The sequence below is a fragment of the Balaenoptera musculus genome, chromosome 10 (genome assembly GCF_009873245.2).
Source record: "Balaenoptera musculus isolate JJ_BM4_2016_0621 chromosome 10, mBalMus1.pri.v3, whole genome shotgun sequence".
Taxonomy (NCBI): Eukaryota; Metazoa; Chordata; class Mammalia; order Artiodactyla; family Balaenopteridae; genus Balaenoptera; species Balaenoptera musculus.
Genome location: NC_045794.1, coordinates 73,761,783 through 73,782,898, shown reverse-complemented (window position 1 = coordinate 73,782,898; position 21,116 = coordinate 73,761,783). Strand labels below are relative to the sequence as shown.

General features: G+C 41.6%; 2 protein-coding genes across 4 annotated transcripts in view; both read left to right on the top strand.

Annotated features, from left to right (window-relative positions):
• The first annotated feature begins 7,525 nt into the window (after positions 1–7,525).
• POC1B (POC1 centriolar protein B) overlaps positions 7,526–21,116 on the top strand; it is a 107,215-nt gene continuing 93,624 nt past the window's right edge. For 2 of the 3 annotated variants that reach the window (XM_036866292.1, XM_036866293.1), the window contains exons 1-2: positions 7,526–7,701; positions 8,369–8,453. In XM_036866292.1, the coding sequence (XP_036722187.1) occupies positions 7,687–7,701; positions 8,369–8,453 (100 nt within the window). In that variant the 5' untranslated portion in view covers positions 7,526–7,686. The remainder of the gene's footprint in view (positions 7,702–8,368; positions 8,454–21,116) is intronic. The other variant, XM_036866291.1, reaches the window with a different exon arrangement.
• Positions 8,773–11,147, top strand: LOC118902204 (polypeptide N-acetylgalactosaminyltransferase 4). The gene has a single exon (XM_036866290.1). It carries the CDS (start codon positions 9,022–9,024, stop codon positions 10,768–10,770), a length of 1,749 nt encoding a protein of 582 aa, XP_036722185.1. The 5' UTR covers positions 8,773–9,021; the 3' UTR covers positions 10,771–11,147.

The following is a 21,116-nucleotide window of genomic DNA, read 5'->3' as shown; positions in this document are numbered from 1 at the left end:
ATTTCAAGCTAATTTTTGTGAGTGATGTAAGATAGGGGTCCAGTTTTATCCTTCTGCATGTGGTCATCTAGTTTTCTCAAAACAGTTTATTGAAGGGACTGTCCTTTTCCCATCGAGTATTCTTGGGCTCCCTTGTCAAATATTAGTTGACCATACATGTGAGAGTTTTTATGGGCTTTCGATTCTGTTTCATTGGACTGTGTGTCTGTTTTTATACCATTACCATACTGTTTTGATTACTATAACTTTGTATTATAGTGTGAAATAAAGAATGGTTATGCCTCAAGCTTTGTTCTTCTCAGGATTGCTTTGACTAGTTGAGGTCTTTTGTGGTTCCATGCAAATTTTAGGATTGTTTTTTCTATTTCTGTGAAAAATGCCATTGGAATTTTGATAGGGATTGCATTGAATCTATAAATGGCTTTGGGTAGTATGGACAAATTAATATTAATAATATTAATTCTTCTGATTAATGAACACAGGACATTTTTCCACTTATTTTTCTTCAATTTCTTTCATCAGGTGTCTTATAGTGTTTCATGTATAGATCATCCACTTCCTTGGTGAAATTTATTCCTCAGTATTTTGTTTTTGATGCTGTAGTAAACAGGATGTTCTCTTTATTTTTCAGATAGTTCATTGTTAGTGTGTAGAAATGCAGCTGATTTTTGTGCATTGGTTTTGTATCCTGTAACTTTACTGAATTTGTTTATTAGGTCTAACAGCTTTTTTTGGTAGAGTCTTTAGGATGTTCTATATACAAGATCATGTCATCATCAAACAGACAATTTAACTGCTTCCTTTCCAACTTGGATGCCTTTTGTTTCTTTTTCTTGCCTAACTGCTCTGTCTAGGGTTTCCAGTACTATGTTGAATTGGAGTGGTGAGAGTGGGCACCTTTGTCTTGTTCTTGATCTTGGAGGAAAAGCTTTCAACCTTTCACCACTGAGTATGAATACCTGTGAGTTTGTCATATATGGCCTTTATAATGTTGAAGTATATTTCTTCTATACTCAATTTATTAAGAGTGTCTATCATAAAAGTATGTAGAATTTTGTCAAGTACTTTTTCTGTATCTATTAAGATGATCATATGATTTTTGTCTTTCATTCTTTTAATGTAGTATATTAAATTTATTGATTTGCATATGTTGAAACATCCTTGCAACCTAGGATTATTCATCTTTTTGATTATAGCTATCCTAGTGGCTGTGAAGTAGTATCTCATTGTGGTTTTGATTTTCATTTCTCTAATTACTAATGATGTTGGGAATCTTTTAATGTGCTTTCTGGCCATTTATATATCTTCTTTGGTGAAATGTCTTTTCAAATCATTTGCCTATTTTTTAGTTGTGAGGCATACATGTTTGAAGAAAAATAGAAGTTAAATGTGATAAGGAATGAGAGGGGGCATGAATTTTAAAAAAGCTTGTGAGACCTAAGTGAAGTAAAAGAAGGGGGTCATGCAAAGATTTTAGAGAAGTAAAGGCAGAGGGATCAGCAAGGGCTATGCAGAAAATAAAACATGGTAATTGGATAGGGAATGACTGGAAAGAAGGGCCACACTAAATAGGGTAGTCTCTGAAGCCTCTTTGAGGGGTGTCGTTTAAGCAAAAACCTGCCAGCCATCTTCAATTCCATCTTCCCCTTCATCCCTCTTACACAGTCACTTGACAATTCCTAGTGATGCTTCACCTCAACTGACCTTCCAATGCATAAGCTTATGATTAGGATGGAGAGGGAAAGGGGGCATGTACTGCCTTTTCTTTCTAATGGGAAAAAGGAGAAAATTCTTACAAGTGGTAACCTGATACAATGGTCAAAATACACGTAATAAGCTAGGTAAATTGATGATAATTCGGGATTTTATTTGTTCTGAGACAGTAAAATCTTCGTTCTTTTTTTAAAAAATTAAATATTGAACTGTAAGCCCGAAAAGAGGAGTTACCAGTGCCTCAAAGTAGGTCAGATAACCATTTGCCAACAGGTACTATTGGTTCAGGACCAAGGACAGCATTCACAGTTTTTCTGCCCCCTCCCCTTCATTTTATTTATGTCACACTTGAACACACCTATCAATTTCTTTACATCCCTACTGCCAGTACTCCAACAATGCCAGAATCCCCCATTCCTGTAGTGCCCTCCATTCTACTGAAGTTCATCCCACGAACGGGATGCCTTTATTTATGTACTTTCTTCCCCTTCAATACGTCTCTCTTACTTTTTTTTTTTTTCAACTGTGGTAAAATATACACAACATAAATTTACTATTTAGCCATTTGTAAGTATATAGCTCAGTGACATTAAGTACATTCGCACTGTTGTGCAACTCTTACCATCATCCATCTAGAGCTTCATTATCTCCTCAAACTGAAACTCTGTACCCATTAAATAGTAACTCCCCATCTCCTCCTCCCCTCCGCCCCCGGCAACCACCATTCTACTTCCTGTCTCCTCCCTGCGTCCCACCACCACCACCACCACCACTTTTTAAAAAAATTAATTAATTAATTTATTTTATTTTTGGCTCCGTTGGGTCTTTGTTGCTGCACACGGGCTTTCTCTAGTTGCAGCGAGCAGGGGCTACTCTTCATTGTGGTGTGCGGGCTTCTCATTGCGGTGGCTTCTCTTGCTGCGGAGCCCGGGCTCTAGGCGCGTGGGCTTCAGTAGTTGTGGCACGTGGGCTCAGTAGTTGTGGCTCATGGGCTCTAGAGCACAGGCTTAGTAGTTGTGGTGCATGGGCTTAGCTGCTCTGCGGCATATGGGATCTTCCTGGACCAGGGATCAAACCCATGTCCCCTGCATTGGCAGGCGGATTCTTAACCACTGCACCACCAGGAACCTCTCCAACAACACTTTTTATTTAGTCTGCTGATTGCCACAGAATGGTTCATTGATAGCATAAGTGTCACATCTAGGAAATATAAATGCAAATTCTTGGACCCCTGACCTACTGAACCAGAAACTCTCACGTGGGACCCAGCTATTTGCATTTTAACAAGTCCTTCAGGTGATCCTAATGCCCATTTCCTGCAGGAGTTTTCTGCAATGGCTTAACTATTGGCCTAGGGAAGCTGGGATGTTGGATATAAAATAAGAGTTGGTTTGAGGTTCAGACCATGCAGCCACAAAATGCATTTTAAAAAGTCCCGTGGCATGATTTGCCCCATGGCTCCCAAATATTGATGTACATTATAATCACCTGGAAAGCTTGTTTAAGAACATATAGATTTCTTGCCTTCACATCAGCATTTCTAAATCAAAATATCTGGGGTGGGGCCCAAGAATTGGTACTTAAGCTATCCAGGTGATTCTTATGTATTTGTTGGCAACATGCAGGATAGACAGACACAGGTAAGTCTTGAAGTCAGAAAGTAATTTAGGGATTATGGAAATACTTCAGAAGGCAGAGGCAGAGGGGCTGGAGCCAAAGAACAGAAGGATAGGAAGATAAAATCTGTTGTGAGGATATAGTGGATAGGATTTCGTGACTTAATGTTGATTGACAAATCATTCACAGTCTTTTTTTTTTTTTTTAAAGGTTAATGCTTTAATGATTCAGAAGGATCTGGTACTTTCCTTTCTATGTATTCTCCTATACTTTGAAGTAACTGCATCCAGAAGAGAGTTACACTGCCGGGCAACAGGCTACAAAATAATTGACCCCTGAAAAATGCTGACCCCCCAGGGGCAGTTGAAAACCCATGTATAGCTTTTGACTTCTCAAAAAAGTTTACTAATAGCCTACCATTGATTGGAAGCCTTATTGATAACATATACAGTTGATGAACACCTATTTTGTATATGTGTTATATGCTAAATTCTTACAATAAAGTAAACTAGAGAAAAGAAAATGTTATTAAGAAAATAATAAGGGAGAGAAAATACATTTACAGTACTGTACTATATTTATCAATACCATAAGTTTAGGTCATCTGTTTACAAGATGAATCATCTGCCTGTATCTACATCAATATTATCTTATATAATACAAACCACTGTATATGTTATACATATTACTAACACTAGACATCAAAAATGAAAAGATAATGTGAAAAGGAAATCCATGTTTATTTACAGGTATAACGATTCATGCACTGATAATGAAGCAGCAGCAATATCATTGCTTTATTGTGTAGTCTAGTGCAATCAATGCAAATGCTTCATGGTAGCCTAGCCTATACACTAAATGAATGAATCAATATAAAAATTTTATGGCATACAGTATTGCAGTCATATTCATAGTGCAGTATTGGAACCATTGTTACATTAAAAAAAACACCTGTGATGATAGGATGATAGGCAGTTTCTCTAATTACAAGAGAGAGAGAGGCATACCGTATGGTAATGTAATTCTTTGAAAGCAAAGTTATAAAACAGTAAGAAGACTAATACATGATTAATTTAATATTCAATATCACTCACCTTATGCCTATGAAGGATAGACTAATCTACATAGTTTTATGCATTCATGACATACCTAAATTTCTCTTAATTATTTGATATTTCTAGGCTACAAAAAAGTAGCCTAGAAAGTACTTTTCAAATTGTTGCAAATTTAAAAAAAAATTTCCAATATCTTTATTTAAAAAAAAATCCACATATAAGTGGACCTGCACAGTTCAAACCCATGTTGTTCAAGGGTCAACTGTATTTTCAGTCCAAGTGCCACATAGGGAAATGAACAGTAGATGGCACTTTTGTGCTATGCCTGAATTCTCAACTTTGAAGGGCAGTAACCTCGGAATGACTCGTGCTAAAACAAAAACAACCCTTTGTAGTGTTCAAGTGGATAAATTCAACTTCTGATTTGAAGGGGATCTGGAAAAGGAGGGCTAATTAAAGAGTCAGTTTTACCCGACCTTTGTACCTGGCCTCCAATGATACCTTAGATTTTTAAATATTGTGACTCCCATCCAGATTAATAAATTTGCAGTTTGAGGTGGTCCCAAATAATTACTGTAGCAAGTAGAATTACGTGAACTGAAGCAGGCTTAGGGTTAGAAAAAAAATCCCCAACTTGGGCCACATTTCCAAATATCCACCTCTGAGCTTTTGCTGTTTGCAAAGGTTAGGAAGAGCAAAAAGAAATAAAATCAAATATGGAAAAGAATCATGGGAGGGGCAGTTGGGAGTAATAAATGAGGACAGTGGAATGGAAATAAAGGAGGTGTTACATTTTTTTCTTTTGTAAAACTTGTAAACTGGTAAAGCATTAGGTAGGATACAGAATTTTACATTTATCATACCCTTGCAACCACAAAAAAGGCATCATGACTTAGTGATTAAGAGGTAGAGTCTGCAAGTACCCACTAAAATCTAAAGCTCTGCCACTTCCTAGCTGTGTACCCTTTTTTTTTTGTAAACATTGGCTTTTCTTTTTTTTTTTTCTTTAAATTAATTAATTTATTTATGGCTGTGTTGGGTCTTCGTTGCTGCGCATGGGCTTTCTCTAGTTGCGGCGAGTGGGGGCTACTCTTCGTTGTGGTGCGTGGGCTTCTCGTTGAGGTGGCTTCTCTTGTTGCGGAGCACAGGCTCTAGGCGCACAGGCTTCAGTAGTTGCAGCGGGTGGGCTCAGTAGTTGTGGCTCGTGGGCTCTAGAGCACAGGCTCAGTAGTTGTGGCGCACCGGCTTAGTTGCTCCGCGGCATGTGGGATCTTCCCGGACCAGGGCTCGAACCCGTGTCCCCTGCATTGGCAGGCAGATTCTCAACCACTGCGCCACCAGGGAAGCCCTAGGAGTTAACTTTTTGAGGAACTGCCAAACTGTTTCCACAGTGCTATATCCTTTTACATTCCCACCAGCATCCAGCATTATTTTTAAATATATTGCTCTTTTTTAAAAAAAAGTCAAACCTAGACTGGGAATAAGTAGCAAAGCTTAGAGTCCTGCCACAGTTTGCTGATAAGTTGCTGGTATCAACAATCTGGACACATCACCTCCTAAACTAGAGCAATGTTTCTCAATGTACACAGCTGAGACTCCCATGGCAATCACCTAAGGGGCTTATTACATCTATAGGGTCCTCGATCCCACCCCCTATATGCTGATTCAGCATTTTGGGGAATGAGGTCTCCTAAATCAGCTGTCCCCAACCTTTTTGGCACCAGGGACCGGTTTTGTGGAAGACAGTTTTTCCACGGGGGGCGGGTGTGTGTATGTGTGGCGGGGGAGGTGGGGGGAAGGTCCAGGCGGTACTGCGAGCAAGGGAGCGATGGGGAGCGGCAGATGAAACTTCGCTGGCTCGCCCGCTGCTCACCTCCCGCTGTATGGCCGGGTTCCTAACAGGCCGCGGCCCTGCAGCGGTCCGCGGCCCGGAAGTTGGGGACCCCTGCCCTAAATCATCATTATGCATGTTAAAATATGAGACTCAGAAACCTAGATTGTTGAGTTCTTAAAGGCAGGGAAAATACCTCATTCACCTTTGTACTCCTCAGAGCCAAATATACAGGAGATATTCAACAAACATATACTTGAACTAATATTGAAGTTTAAAGCTATTTCCTATTTGCTTGATTGCTATGTATAGTATTCATTAAAACTAAATTCTATCACTAGACAACTAGTTAATCTATAATTTTGGTGTATAGTTTATCTTTCATTTGCATAGAATGTGTATATTACCAGCTGTGGTCTATTATGCCATCTTATGCTGCCAAGAATCTTTATTCTGTATGTAATTTTCAGCTGAGTCCTTCAAGCTTTGAAGCAGGGTAAAAAAGGGTACGGACTTGGAACTGGAAGAGCTGTGTTTGTGTGATCTTTGATAATTAAATTAAAATATCTAAGAATCAAGTTTATAATTTGTAAAGGTTGGTAACATTTTGTAACTCTATTAACTTCATAGTGTTGCTGAAGCTCAATGATACTGTGTGTAACAAAGCCTACTGTAGCAAAGCCTATTGTTACTATGTTGCCCAATAATTTAAACAAAACAAAACAATATGTTTCTTTCTAAGTCTTCCTAAAAAGTTTAAATATGCTGCTGTATCAATTTGCTGCTCTAACGCATATGCAAATGAGATTGGAATAGAAAACGCACAGCAGAAAAACATTAAGTGGATGCACAACATTAATTCATTCATCACGTTTATCCAGCATCTACATTTATAACAAGCCAGGCATTGTGTGAAAACTAGTGATTAAATAAATTCAAGCCTGTCCTCCAGAGGTTTAGTTTCTTTGGGTATATTAATAAATAGCAAGCGGCCCCATTTCGCATCAAACTCTCTTGTGCGTCATAAGCTGTTTGGGACCAGCTTGAAATTCGCGCGGGCTGTCTCTTTAACGTGTAATAGAACTCTGATTGCATCGATCACAGGCTCATTACCCTCTCCCACCCATCGGTCTCTTTTCTATCCCGGTTACTACCCTCCTACTTGTGTCAAGTCGGGGGGAGCGCAGGTGTTAGTAAACGTTGGCTTTGATGTGTGCCGGCACCTGACCCCGGGGCTTCCCGCTTGCCAGGTGGCGGAGGCCAGGCTCTCTACGGCGCGGGCGGAGCCTCGGGGCTCGGCTGGCCATGCCTGGAGCGCGGGGTTTGACTGGGCCGTTGTTGTAGTGACCGGGAGGCGCTGCCGCTCCGGGCAGAGGGTTCCGGGCGCCGCACGGTCCCCCTTCCTATCTCGCCCCCTCCCTTCCCCCAATTCCCCACACGGGCAGGAGCCAGGAGCCACCCGCTCCCCCCATGGCCTCCGCCCCGGTAAGGACGGGCTGGGGTACGCCTCCCCGGAGCCGGTCCCGCCGGCTGGGGGGCCAGGTCGGGGCCGCGCCCGCACCTGGCGGGAGATGGAGGCAGACGTCCTCAGCTGGGTCCCGAGCCGCTAGCTCCTCGCCTCTCGCCCCGGGGTGCCGGTGACTCGTCCTCTGCCTCTGGGACACCGGGAGCGCAGAGCCCTGGCCGAGCTCCCGGGCACTCCTCCCGGAGTCCCGGAGCTCCGACAGCCCCGGCAGCTCCATGGACCCCAGAATTCTCTGAGGGTTTCCGTGGAGCGCCTGCGTCAGAATCACCTGGGAGGTTTTTGAGAAGTACCGAAGCCGGGGCCCCGCCTCGCACCTGTGACTGCGTGCCAGCGGGCGGGGCCCCGGAACGTGCATTTCAATGGAGCTGCCCAGGTGGTCCCTCGCGTGCGCTCGGTTCTGGGAAGCGCGAGTGGAGGATTCGGCCGGCTCTGCTGGGGAAGTTGGCGCTCGGCGTCCCCCTGTCGCGGTGGCCGCGTGTGCTCGCGCGGGGCGCTCCTGCTCCGCACACCCACCTTCGATGCGGCCGTTCCCGGGCCGGCCCCCGGGGGAGGGGACAGCGTTGATCCCCGACCCCCCAAATTGAAGGTCAGCATCTGCTTTCAAAACTTGACAACTTTCCTTCCCAGGAGGACCCCGTTCTGCAGCGTTATTTTAAGGGCCACAAAGCGGCGATCACCTCCGTGGACTTTAGTCCCGACGGCAAACAACTTGGTAAGTTTTCTTTTTTTCTTTTTGTGATGAGACGCTCAACCGGTCGGAACCCTTGCCTCTTGTCCACGCCGGGCCCCCGCGAGAACCACTGAGGACCTGTGGGTGGAGGTGGTGTTGAAAGCGGCCGAGATGCATTCGGAGCCAGAGTGGGCCCGAGCCAGGGATACCTTGGTTATCCCGGCCCCCAGCCCGGCCCCGCAGAGTCGCCTGTAGGCCTGGGCCTGGCCGACCACTTTCGCGAACTAACCACCAGGAGGAGTAAGTGGGAAGGGGCGGAGTTTGTCCTCGGCCCGGGGAGGGTGGGGTGTTGGCTGGAGAGTTTGTGAAAAGTTGTGAGACCAGCAGGAGGAAGTGGGGAGAGAGGCGTTGGGGCTGTTCCGGAGGCCGAGCACGGGGTGGTCTTAGGTGACCCCCGGGGAGCCCCCGCGGCTGGAAAGGAGCCGAGCGCTTGCATGAAAGGAGGGACCTGCTGGGAAGTTCGCTTCTACCTGAGCCCAGAATTCCAGCGTCGGGTCCCGCAGCCCTTCCCCTGCGTGGTGACTCTGGTGGCCGCGTCCGCGCCCCAGCCATGAGGATCCGGATGGCCGTGAGGTGGACGTGGGCAGGCAAAAGCTGCCTGCTGCTGGCGCTTTTAACAGTGGCCTATCTCCTGGTGGAACTCTCCGTCTCCACTTTCCATGCCTCCCCAGGAGCCGGCCTTACCAGGGAGCGGGGGCCAAGACAGCTCTCAGACTCCGGGAAGAAATCAGTGGATTTGTCTCGACCGCTTTATGAGAAGCCCCCTGCAGATTCCCATGCACTTGGGGAGTGGGGGAAAGCCAGCAAACTCCAGCTCAAGGAGGGTGAACTGAAGCAGCAAGAAGAACTCATTGAGAGATATGCCATTAATATTTACCTCAGTGACAGGATTTCCCTGCACCGCCACATAGAGGATAAAAGAATGTATGAGTGTAAATCCAAGAAATTTAACTATAGGAGACTTCCCACCACTTCTGTTATCGTTGCTTTCTATAACGAAGCCTGGTCGACTTTGCTCCGCACCATCCACAGTGTTTTAGAAACTTCTCCTGCAGTCCTTTTGAAGGAGATCATCTTAGTCGATGACTTGAGCGACAGAGTTTATTTGAAGACACAACTTGAAACTTACATCAGCAATCTCGATAGAGTCCGCTTGATTAGAACAAATAAGCGGGAGGGGCTGGTTAGGGCCCGTCTGATTGGGGCCACTTTTGCCACTGGGGATGTCCTCACTTTCCTGGATTGTCACTGTGAGTGTAATACTGGTTGGCTGGAGCCACTTTTGGAAAGGATTGCTAAAGATGAAACAGCAATTGTTTGTCCGGTTATAGACACCATTGACTGGAATACTTTTGAATTCTACATGCAGACTGGGGAGCCGATGATTGGTGGGTTTGACTGGCGTCTAACGTTCCAGTGGCATTCTGTCCCCAAACACGAAAGGGAGAGGAGGAAATCGAGAATTGACCCAATCAGATCACCCACCATGGCTGGAGGACTGTTTGCTGTCAGCAAAAAATATTTTCAGTACCTTGGAACTTATGACACTGGGATGGAAGTGTGGGGAGGTGAAAATCTGGAGCTGTCTTTTAGGGTGTGGCAGTGTGGAGGTAAACTGGAGATCCACCCCTGTTCTCACGTGGGCCACGTATTCCCCAAGCGGGCGCCATACGCTCGTCCCAATTTCCTGCAGAATACTGCTCGGGCAGCAGAAGTGTGGATGGACGGGTACAAAGAGCATTTCTACAATCGAAACCCTCCAGCAAGGAAAGAAGCTTATGGCGATATTTCTGAAAGAAAATTACTACGAGAACGGCTGAGGTGCAAGAGCTTTGACTGGTATTTGAAAAATGTGTTTTCTAATTTACATGTTCCAGAGGATAGGCCAGGCTGGCATGGAGCTATTCGCAGTATTGGGATCTCTTCTGAATGTTTAGATTATAATTCTCCTGACAGCAACCCCACAGGTGCTAACCTTTCACTGTTTGGATGCCACGGTCAAGGAGGCAATCAATTCTTTGAATATACTTCAAACAAAGAAATAAGGTTTAATTCAGTGACAGAGTTATGTGCAGAGGTTGCTGAGCAAAAAAGTCACGTGGGAATGCAAAATTGTCCCAAAGATGGGTTTCCTGTTCCAGCAAACATTATTTGGTATTTTAAAGAAGATGGAACCATTTTTCATCCCCACTCAGGACTGTGTCTTAGTGCTTACCGGACACCTGAGGGCCGACCTGATGTTCAAATGCGAACTTGTGATGCTCTAGATAAAAATCAAATCTGGAAGTTTGAGAAATAGAAGAGCATAACAGCACTTTCGTCCTGAGCTGACAATAGCTTGAGGAACGTCAAAGAGCCTTCAGAGAGCCTCAGTGAAGATTGAGTTTATCAGCATTCACCCAATGGTCGGTCATCTGCGAGAGCTCTGTAAAAGCTGTGGATCATTTTGGTAAAAACACTGAAACTGGGTACACAGAGAGCTGCTGTTTAATATTTCAAAGTGCCTTACTTATGGGTTGTTTTATTTAAGAGCTTTGTCAATATGGTCTCTTCTGAAAGAACTTGTCTTGAGATACACAAAACATTTAAGTGCCAGACTTAATGTTAAAGAACATAAAAGTCCATGCAAAACGAGGGGTGATTTATGTTGATGGGTAAGTTCACTGCACATCCCATCAAAAAAAAACAAAAACAAACAAACAAAAAACTCAGAAATGTGCAGTTTGAGCTATTGCTATTTTTATTGTACATAGAATTTGAATTTCCTTTAGCCAGCACATTAAATTTTAGGTTTTGTTTATTTTTTTAATTCTAATTTTCCTTTACTCAAATAGAAATCAAGGAAAGTTAATCTTAAGGAGAAAGACCTGGTTTAGACATATGTGTCATTAGATGTGAATTTGAATGTGAGTTTAGAGGTCTTTTTAACATACAGACATCTCAGAAAAATATACCCATATCTGAATGAAATGAGAGATATTTACATTCCACACTGCAAACTTGAGCTATTGGACTTAACTGATCTATACTGATACCTCACATCACTCTGATTTTGTAAGCTGTCCTCTCTTTGAACTTGTTTGTGTGTGTAGGGCATTTTCTGATTGCACTTCCTTAAGTTATGAATGTATTGGAGAGGGACTCATTCAAAATACTGTGCTTCTCTTTGTTAATGCTTAATCATTTAAAGTAAATGCTTAATCACTTAAAATTAACACAATAGAGGACAGCTGCATTTACTGAAATGTGTGAAACTGAAAGTGGGCCCACTTCTACAAAGGCTTCGGAACTCTCCTACAGAGTTCTTGCTGATTAGGACTTTTAAGGATCAATTTTAAGAAAACAAGGGGAAAAGATAGCCTTGGCAATGGTGGATGCTGCCTTCCAGGTTGTTTTCTGCCCCTAACCCTGAGCCTGGTGCTTAGGCAGCTGTCAGTAGTTGTGGGTGAATGACTGACTGAATGAATGAATGAATGGTCAAGTCATTTGATTGACTTAGTTCGGGCCTCAGTTTCTCATCTGTAAAATGTGGGTGCTGGAGCAGGTCTTGAAGATCCCTCCAGCTCTGAAATGTTATGTTTGGACATTCAGTCACTGTGCAATCTTTACAACACTTTTATTTCCTCCCTGCTAAGGCAGGTAATGTTGTTGAGCAACGTTCAGTCCAGTTATGAAGCTGGAAAAAAGAAATGGTTTTAAAAATTAAGTGAGCTGAGCTCAACTGAAATGGTTTATTTTGGATTGAATGGAAAGTTGTGGTCACTGTTTGTATTCATTTTATTTTGACAATTGCTGAACCAATTTCTGTTTTTCATCTTTAATCTTTCAAACTCTAAAAGTAATCTTTTGGGTTAAGAATATGAATATTTTCCAAACTAAATTATGCAGGAAGTAAACATACTTAAAAAAATTATTTTTACTGGTTTTATTCCAATGTTGTATCCAGGATTCAATCACAGGCTGAATTCAGAATTAAATCTTAATTAGTTCATTGTGGTCTAGATTTGTGAAAAATGCATGCTCCATAAAACATCAGTCCACAGTACTCGGAGGTTGTTTTCGGTGTCTACTTGACTTGGAGAATAGGAACTTTGCAAAATCTAAATTTAAGAAAAGTTTGTAGGATAACCATTTCAAAAAGTAAAATTGCTATGTATTTTGAACATTTTGTTTCTCTTTTGTTTCTTAAAATAAAAATGTGTTAATAACTTTCTGTATGTTATGTAGCAAAGAATTGTCCAGATTCCATGTGCAGTGTGCATGGCCCTGGGTACAATTTAGGAGGGTTTGTAATCTGCTCTGATTTGGTTAATTGGCAGCAGATATGCTCCTAAACCCACCCTCACCCCTTGCTCAGTCTGCCTTTTCGTCTTTAAAATCACCCTTTCTCTTTTTATTTATTTTTGTTGTTCTTCTTAGCCCCCTATCAAATGGGAAACTAAGACTGACATATTCTAAATGTACTTACTGGAATTATTTTTATTCTAGAATCTTGCTGCTCCCATCGAAAGAAAAAGGGAGCATTGAAAAGTAAAGTGCTTAATTCTTTATTTACCTTTTGCCTAAATTGCAGGGTGTGACCTATTAACCTTTTTGGAAAAAATTTTAGGCTAGCGTTTTATTTATATCAGTAATTTGGAATCAGTGGGCTGTTCATTCCTCACAGTAATGTAGGTAACAGAAGAATGAGACCCAATTTTCATATATAGGCATTTCCAATTTAATTCCTAAAATACACTGTAAAACTACAAAGTATATTTTGATTGCCTACTTCTAACTTATTGGTACCAAAGCTGTCTTTTGCGGTAGATAATTAAGAGTTGATCTTTTAAGTTAATTCACATGCTTAAAAACAGTTTTATAAAAAATTTGGTAGACAAGAAGTTTCAACTTTAAATGGTCACTATGTTATTTAGTGTTCAGTTCTATGAATAGGTTGACTAAATAGTCATTTTTAGCAGCCATTTAAAAAAATGATAATCTAGTCATCTACAGGATCTCTATAACTCAAAATAACTTGTTTGTAAAAGAAAATTTGTCTATGCACCCAGTAGTAGGCTCCTGAGTATTCATTATATGTTGGCAAATCTAACTTTTCTAGGTGATGATAGGAGGTTAATTTTCAGTTGTGTAATTTTAGTTGGTTTAGGGTCTCGATTTTAATTAATAAAATACTTAGTTTTGACTTGTTTGTCCTTTTCTATTGATGTTTTAATAATGTTTTAAAATGAGCACAAAGAATGTTGAGGTTCAGATTAATCTCTTTTGAACGATGAATTTTTGTGTGTGTGGTGAGCGGTTTCCATCCTTTTTTCCTTTTGTTAATGGTATTTGCAGTATTGATTAAGACATATAAAATAAAATATGTGCCTACTTATTTTTGCAAATGGATTCTGATGATTTTAGTCTCTGGGGTCACTCTTCCTGTGTACACATTTATTGATGGTAATAGAAGTAAGTTAAGCTTGTAATTATTTTACTTATTTGACAATGCAGACAGTAGAATATTTTAAAAAGTTGACTTTCATGTATTATTTTGCGAAGTGTCATTAACCAGCAAGTATTCTGAAGTGGTGTTAACACTACTCATGAATTAACTACTCATAAACAAACTGGAAAGGATCCGAGATCTCTGGGGCAAATTGGGGACATGATAAAAGGAAGCAAGTGGATACGTGGGCACCTTAGCACAAATTTCAGAACCCTGGGCCGAAAAGAAATATGTCTGTCCTATAAACTGCATAGCTTCCCATTTCCCTCAACCTTCTCTCTGCATCACCCTGTCCCTAAGTGCAATTCCTGTCCACCAGCAGCATCTTTGTTCCTCTTTTAGTGATTCCTGCCAAACACCCTCCACCCCTGCCTCCCCCTGGCCTGAAACACTGCCTGCGCATCACCAGCCTAAGGACTCCGCTTTATAGATCAGATGTCTTATAGCCACATTTAGGATATGTGTAGTCAAGCTAAACATATTTTCACTGATCTTTTGTTTTTTTTATGTACAGTTGAAAACGTTACTATAAATATACATGTTATGATCTTCCTAATAATGAGTAATATAATCTTGCTAGTAAGTTTCTAAGTGACTGCAACCCTATGCAAATCATTTCATCTCTCTGTGTTTCAGTTTCATGAACGTTAGAAAAAACTGGAAAATCCGTAGAGACAGTATTAGTGGCTGCCAGGGCCTGGGGGAGGCAGGAATAGAGAATGATTGCTAATGAGGATGGGTTTTTTTGTAGGGTGTGGTGGTGGCGGTGAGAATGTTCTGGAATTAGATAGTGACAATGGTTGTGCAACTTTGGGCAAAACACTGAATTGTACACTTTAAAAGGGTGAATTTGTGGTATGTGAATTGTATCTCAATTAAAAAGAAAAACTTTCGGGTAGAAAAAGAGGCTGGAGAATTTCACATTCTGAGAATGTGTCTCAGAAAAGATTGCTCTTTTCTCTGTCCCTCTGTGCATACTAGACTTTAAAACAGGCCAGCAGTATTTATTGATACTTGAGTCATGCTGTAATTCAGCAGAATTAAGGAAGTTAGATAAATATGTGAATCTCCCAGCTTCATATGAGGGTGCAGGTGGAAACCAGTTTGTATTGGAGTTTTTTCTTAAAATTTCAAAAAAACCTCAGTCCTTTTCAACAGGAGGTAGAGATTATTATAAAAGGTGAAACGAGTTCCTAGAGTATATAATTGTCTGTGGCAGAACTGAAGACTAGAGAACTCCTTCTAACTTGCTAGTAGTCGGATACTACTTTTCCTTTTGTGCCCAACTTGACCATTTCCCAGGCTGGCTGGGGAGGGGTGTCTACTGCAGGCCAGCAGTGTCCTCAGCTGTCTGATCATGATTCTAACCCATTTATTTACACTTATCTAATCCTCTTCATAAAAGGAACAGGAGGTACTCTATTTACTTAGTACTTTTTTTTTTTTAAAGTTAATTCTGCTCTGTGTCAGGTGCTGTCCTATGCTTGGGTGTACATACAGAGATGTACAAAACAGGTGTGCTTCTTATGATGGTACGAAGAATTCACAGTCCAGTGATAGAGACAGATATTAACAAGTAAACATACAAATCATGTGCAGATACAACATGAAACTGGAAAACAATCAAATGCTGTGAAGAAAAGGAACAGGTTTCTTTGAGGGATGAAAACTGGGGCCACATACTTAAGTTTATGGGGTCAAAGAACACTTCTCTGTGGAAGTTAGATTTAACTCAAGACCTGAAGGAGGAGCTAGCTAGGCAAAGACTAGAGACAGAATAGAATAAGCAAAAATCAAGGGTGGGAAAGAGCTTGTCCTTGATCAAGGAAATAAAAGAAGGCCAGAATGGGTAGAGCCTGTAAACAAAGGAAGAAAGAGAGCTTTGGGAGGTGAAATTGCAGGGGGAGGCGGAGGCAGCTTGCGTTGTCTTTGGAGGCTATAGTGGGTTAAACGGGGCGACCCTCCAAAAGATATGTCCATGTCCTAATCTCTGGAACTTGTAAACGTGACTTTATTTGAAAAAAAAGGTCTTTGCAGATGTAATCAAGGATCTTGAGCAGAGATCCTCCTGAACTATCTGGGTGGGCCCTAAAATGAGACATACAGAGGAGATAAGAGGAGAAGGCCACATGAAGTCAGAGGCAGAGATTGGAATGATAGAGCCACTGGCCAAGGAGCTCCTGGAGGCACCAGAAGCTGGAAAAGGCAAGGAATGAAATCTCTAGAGCCTTTAGAGGAAGTGTGATCCTGCCAGCACCTTGATTTTGGGCTTCTGGCCTCCAGAACTGTGAGAGAATAAATTTCTGTTGCTTTAAGCCTCCAAGTTTTCGGTAATTTGTTATGACAGCCACAGGAAACTAAGAGGGCATGTTTTAGGCTTTTGTTCTGAGAGTCATGGAAATTTGTTGAAGGATTTTAAACGAGGGAATGAAACAATCTGATTTATACCTCAAAAAGATCACTCTGGTTACTATGTGGAGATTTGAACCACTGTGAGTAGAGAAATCAATTAGGAGCTATTATAGTAATGTCAGCAGGAGATGATGGTGGTTCAGACTAGGATGGTGGACTTCAAACTAGGTGATAGCCTGGGAAAGAGAGAAATTTGGGAGTTACTAGCATACTAATGGTATTTAAAGTCATGGGAATAGATGAGGTCACCTGGGAAAAACATAGAACAATGAGGGCAAATGGTCCATTTCTGAGTCCTAAGGCTCTCCAACCTTCGGATCAGAAGAGGAAATGACAAAAGAATCAAAGAAGGAATAGTCGGAAAAATAGGAGGGAAACCCATTATAGTAAGGTATTATGAAAGCCAAGGTGTAGATAGAGTGGAGTAAAAATGTAGAAGAGAGAGAAGAAGATATTAAATAGTCATTAGAAAGAGTGGGGAAGGAAACTATTATAGAATTGAGCACCACCGGGCAGTGTGGAAGATCCGTGTGCAATTAGCGATCATGAATTTATAGTATTTCCAGTCTTCCTGGGAGTGTGTCTAGCAATTCTCACTGGCACAGATATAGTCTCAGAAAAGGCAGAGTGACTGGGATTTTGCCAGGGGAATTTAAAGGAAGGAGGAAAAGTCAAAGGATTGAATATATGTGTAAGAAGGGGTTTATAATCTGGATAAGGAGAGAAGTGAGGATTATAAATCAGATAGTGAAATGAAGATAGAGAAAGAGAGCCTCAGTGGAGAACAAAGGTCAATGGATTGGAGTTCTGGATGAGTTAGAAGCTCATCCAGAAAAGAAGCTATAAGAAAAGCATGTTGTCAAAGGATAGTGGGTTTCATTCAGCAATCAGGGAAGTGTTGGTTCTGCTGGGGACAAGATCCAGGGTTTGACCATGGAATGGGCTGCTGAGGAAGCATGGAAGAAAAGGTCTTTGGAGAGGCCTGGTTGTCCCTTTGGTCTGGAATATTCTTCACCACCTCACTCTGGTTGGCTGGCTCCTTCTTGTCCTTCACGCCTCCACTTAAAATGCCACTGATTACTCCATCTGAATAAAGTATTCTATGCCCATGAAAAATTCTCATGTGACATCCTGCTTTATCTTTCATGTCTCTTAGCACAACTTAAAGTGATATGTTTGTCTGCTAATTGACTTGTTTCCCTCTTCTCTGCTTAAATTTAAGCCTATACCAGGGCTCCCTGTTTTACAAATAAAGTAGCTCGGCACAAAGAGGCACATGGAAAAGTGCTGGCAAGATAATCATTGGTCTTTGCTTTGGGTGTTGTCATGGCTAAAGCAGACTTTGCTGAGAGAATGGTGATAGGTGTACTGTTCATATGGCTTTGGAGAAAGATGATATTTTCTTCCATTAAGATCCTGTGTCTGAGATGCAATATAGATTTTAGCACTTGAAAATGCTGCCCGAGTCAAGAGCTCTCCTGCAATTTTCAGACAAGTTTGTGACCTGCCAGCATGTTTGATTTTGCGTTTATTGAAATGTTCGTTAAAACAATGCGTCTACTGAAACCCAAAGAAGTTACTTAAATGAAATAAAGCTTCACACAAACTTAAATTAAAAAAAAAAATTAAGCTCCCTATTCAGAGATTTTGCCTATATCGTTACTTAGGACTCTCCCCGCCCTGCCCACCATGCCTTACATGTGGTAGGGGTGAGATATCTGTTGAATGAACTGATAATACCAGGAGTTAGAACGGAGAGAAAGACTGTGACCTGAGGTAGGTGAAGTGTGAAAGAGAAAATGATTGTCGCTTGAAAGGGTTGCAGGGAACTTGATGTCCCCAAGCAGAGTCAAAGTGTAAGTAGGTTAGTAGGAGGAGGGACTTTCAGAGAGGAGGATGTGTATACAAGAGGGATCATGTAGTGGGTGTTTCTCTGGCCTGTGGTAGCTTTGGGGAAGGAGAGCAGGCATGGGTACCAGGGTCAGCTAAGGGGCTATCTGGAGCATTATGGGAGAGAGTGCAGGGTAATTGATGACCAGAGGGGCTGAAGGCTTAAATTCCTGGTCATGACGGGAGGAAACAGAGCATGAAGCATGGTGGATTTATACTCAATAGCCTCTTGGAAGGTGGTGGGCTCTTGGGTTTCACAGGATGAGTTGGAAGGTGATCAGAGAGGAGAGGATGGGAAAAAATGACCACCTGTGAAATATCATCCCTCTTTATGCAGACAGAAACTGGAAGCTGAGTAACTTTGCTGAGGCGGTATAGCCGGTAAGCAGCAGAGCCTGGCTGAGCCTGACTTCCAGTCGGCCTCTGGAGCCACGCTCTTTTCCATTAGGGCAGTTTCCCAGAGGGCCACACTTAAGTTTATACAAATTGTAGAAGAGTTTAAGAGCATTTTCATGTGACGTGCACAATCTGAGCTGCACTTTAGAAGTTTCCATTTAAAATGCTATATTTTAACACTGATGTTGTCACCTTTTCCTCTTTTTGTGTTCACGGCTACCCTGTCATTGATTCATTCCCTATTTAATCTGTGGGATGTTTGTAGAATAAATGACAGTATAGGACAAGTTTATATCTCCTTTTTCTTTCTGAATAGAGGCAGAATGAAATTGTGAATTTTTAAGTTTTTTAAGTTATTTTCCTCACAGTGAAACTATAATTAAAGTTTGCCAGAAATTCTTTTTCTATTCTAGTTCTTGATGGCAACCTGTGTAGCAGCTTTACTGAAGTTCCTCCTACTGTTATAGTTTTAAAAATTGCTCCCAAGCGCTAAAGTAAGCTCGGGTACGCACTGAGAGGCAGTAGCAGAGTGCAGTATTTCTCAGATTTCCACGTATATCAGAATTGACTGAGAAAGTGATCAAAAGTTCAGATTCCTGGGTCTCACTCCAGAGAATGTAACTTACTAGAAATACACGTTTTTAACAAGGTCCCCAAGTAATTCCAATGGGGATAATCAGTAAATCTCCAGAGCTTCTCCAAGCGCTGGGTTCTTGGTTGAATGCCCAGGCTGTGGAGTCTGATAGACCCGGTTAAACATGGAGCTCTACTCCTTTCCATCTGCGTGACTCTGGGCAAGTTACTTCACCTCACCAAGCCTCATTTCCTCATCTGTAAAAAAGGGATAATGATAGTCACCTACCTCGTTGTGAGGATTATGTAAAAGGATGTTTACCAAGTTCTTAAAAGTACTTGGCCCACAGTGACAACTCGAGAAGGGTTTGTGTCCTTAAGATTGTCACCCCTCATTGAGATACAGAATTTGAATAAGTTAAATTTCTCTACATTGTCATTACTAAAGATTATTCTTAAAGCAGTCACAGCTCCTTTGAGACATTGCTTACACCAGCAAGCTAACTACTTAGTGTCAGCTAGCAGGAAAATTATTCCCTCATTCAGACAGGAATTTTAAGTCAGTGCCATCACTTAATTATACTATTACATAGCGCTTGGATTGTACAAACTATTCTGAAAGTATTAGGGTGTTAAAGTTTATCTAGTTACGATTAGAATATTGTCTTTTTTTTTGATTTTTTTTAACACTTTTTAATTTTATTTATTTATTTATTTATTTATTTATTTATTTATTTATTATTTATTTATGGCTGTGTTGGGTCTTTGTTTCTGTGCGAGGGCTTTCTCCAGTTGCGGCAAGCGGGGGCCACTCTTCATCGCGGTGCGCGGTCCTCTCACTATCGCGGCCTCTCTTGTTGCGGAGCACAGGCTCCAGACACGCAGGCTCAGTAGTTGTGGCACATGGGCCTAGTTGCTCCGCGGCATGTGGGATCTTCCCAGACCAGGGCTGGAACCCGTGTCCCCTGCATTAGCAGGCAGATTCTCAACCACTGCACCACCAGGGAAGCCCCAGAATATTGTCTTTTTATTGTGCAACCGTCTTGCTTCTGTCTGGGTTTATGGATGTGTATGCCTGGGGATTACATTTTATTTTTCTTTTCTTAAAAATATTTATAGTGAACTCCTTCTCTTAGATTTCCTTAGAAGATTTCCTTGTTTATATTTTCCTGAAGAAGGTGGTCCAGTGTTTCTGTTGTGACCCAAAGACCAGCATGAACCTGGAAATGCAACAGAAAGTACAAAATCATGGTGCCCTCAAACTAGAGAGCTGAGTTTCATTCTGGTAGTGGGTTTTAAAGCAGAACATAATGAGGGTAGGAAATATATTGAGGGACTTCTGAAATAATTGAAAAATTCAAGAATTTCTATATGGAGGTGATTGAGTTATTAGGACTCTCTTGATTATGGAATGAAAAGGCCTAAGAGGAATATAATCCAAATTTATAAAGTTGTGAAAGATACTATATTATGAACATGGACCTTTTTAGTAAATTCTAAAATATGTACTCTTTGACCCATCAATAATTCTTTTGGGCATTTATCACAGTGTTATTTTGCATATGTCAGAAATGACACGTGTACATTGCAGCATCATTTGTAAACAACCTAAACAGGGTAGACTGGTTAAATAAATTAAGGTATAGCTATACCATAGAATACTATGCAGCTATTAAAAAGACTAAGGCCAACTTCTGCCTCCAGACACGATAGTAACTGGTAACCAAACTTGCCCTCCAGCTGAAAACAACTGTAAAATGAGACAGAATATATGAGGCAACTGTTTTCGGGCATTGAGCAACAGGGAATGTAAACCGGTGATCCTTGCAAGAAGGAAACACCTTCTTGCAAGGAAGGTGCGCTCCTCCCTACCGCCATGGCCT

Excerpts from the sequence above, each read along its gene's own strand:
- LOC118902204 (XM_036866290.1), top strand. The coding sequence starts at position 9,022 with ATGAGGATCCGGATGGCCGTGAGGTGGACGTGGGCAGGCAAAAGCTGC.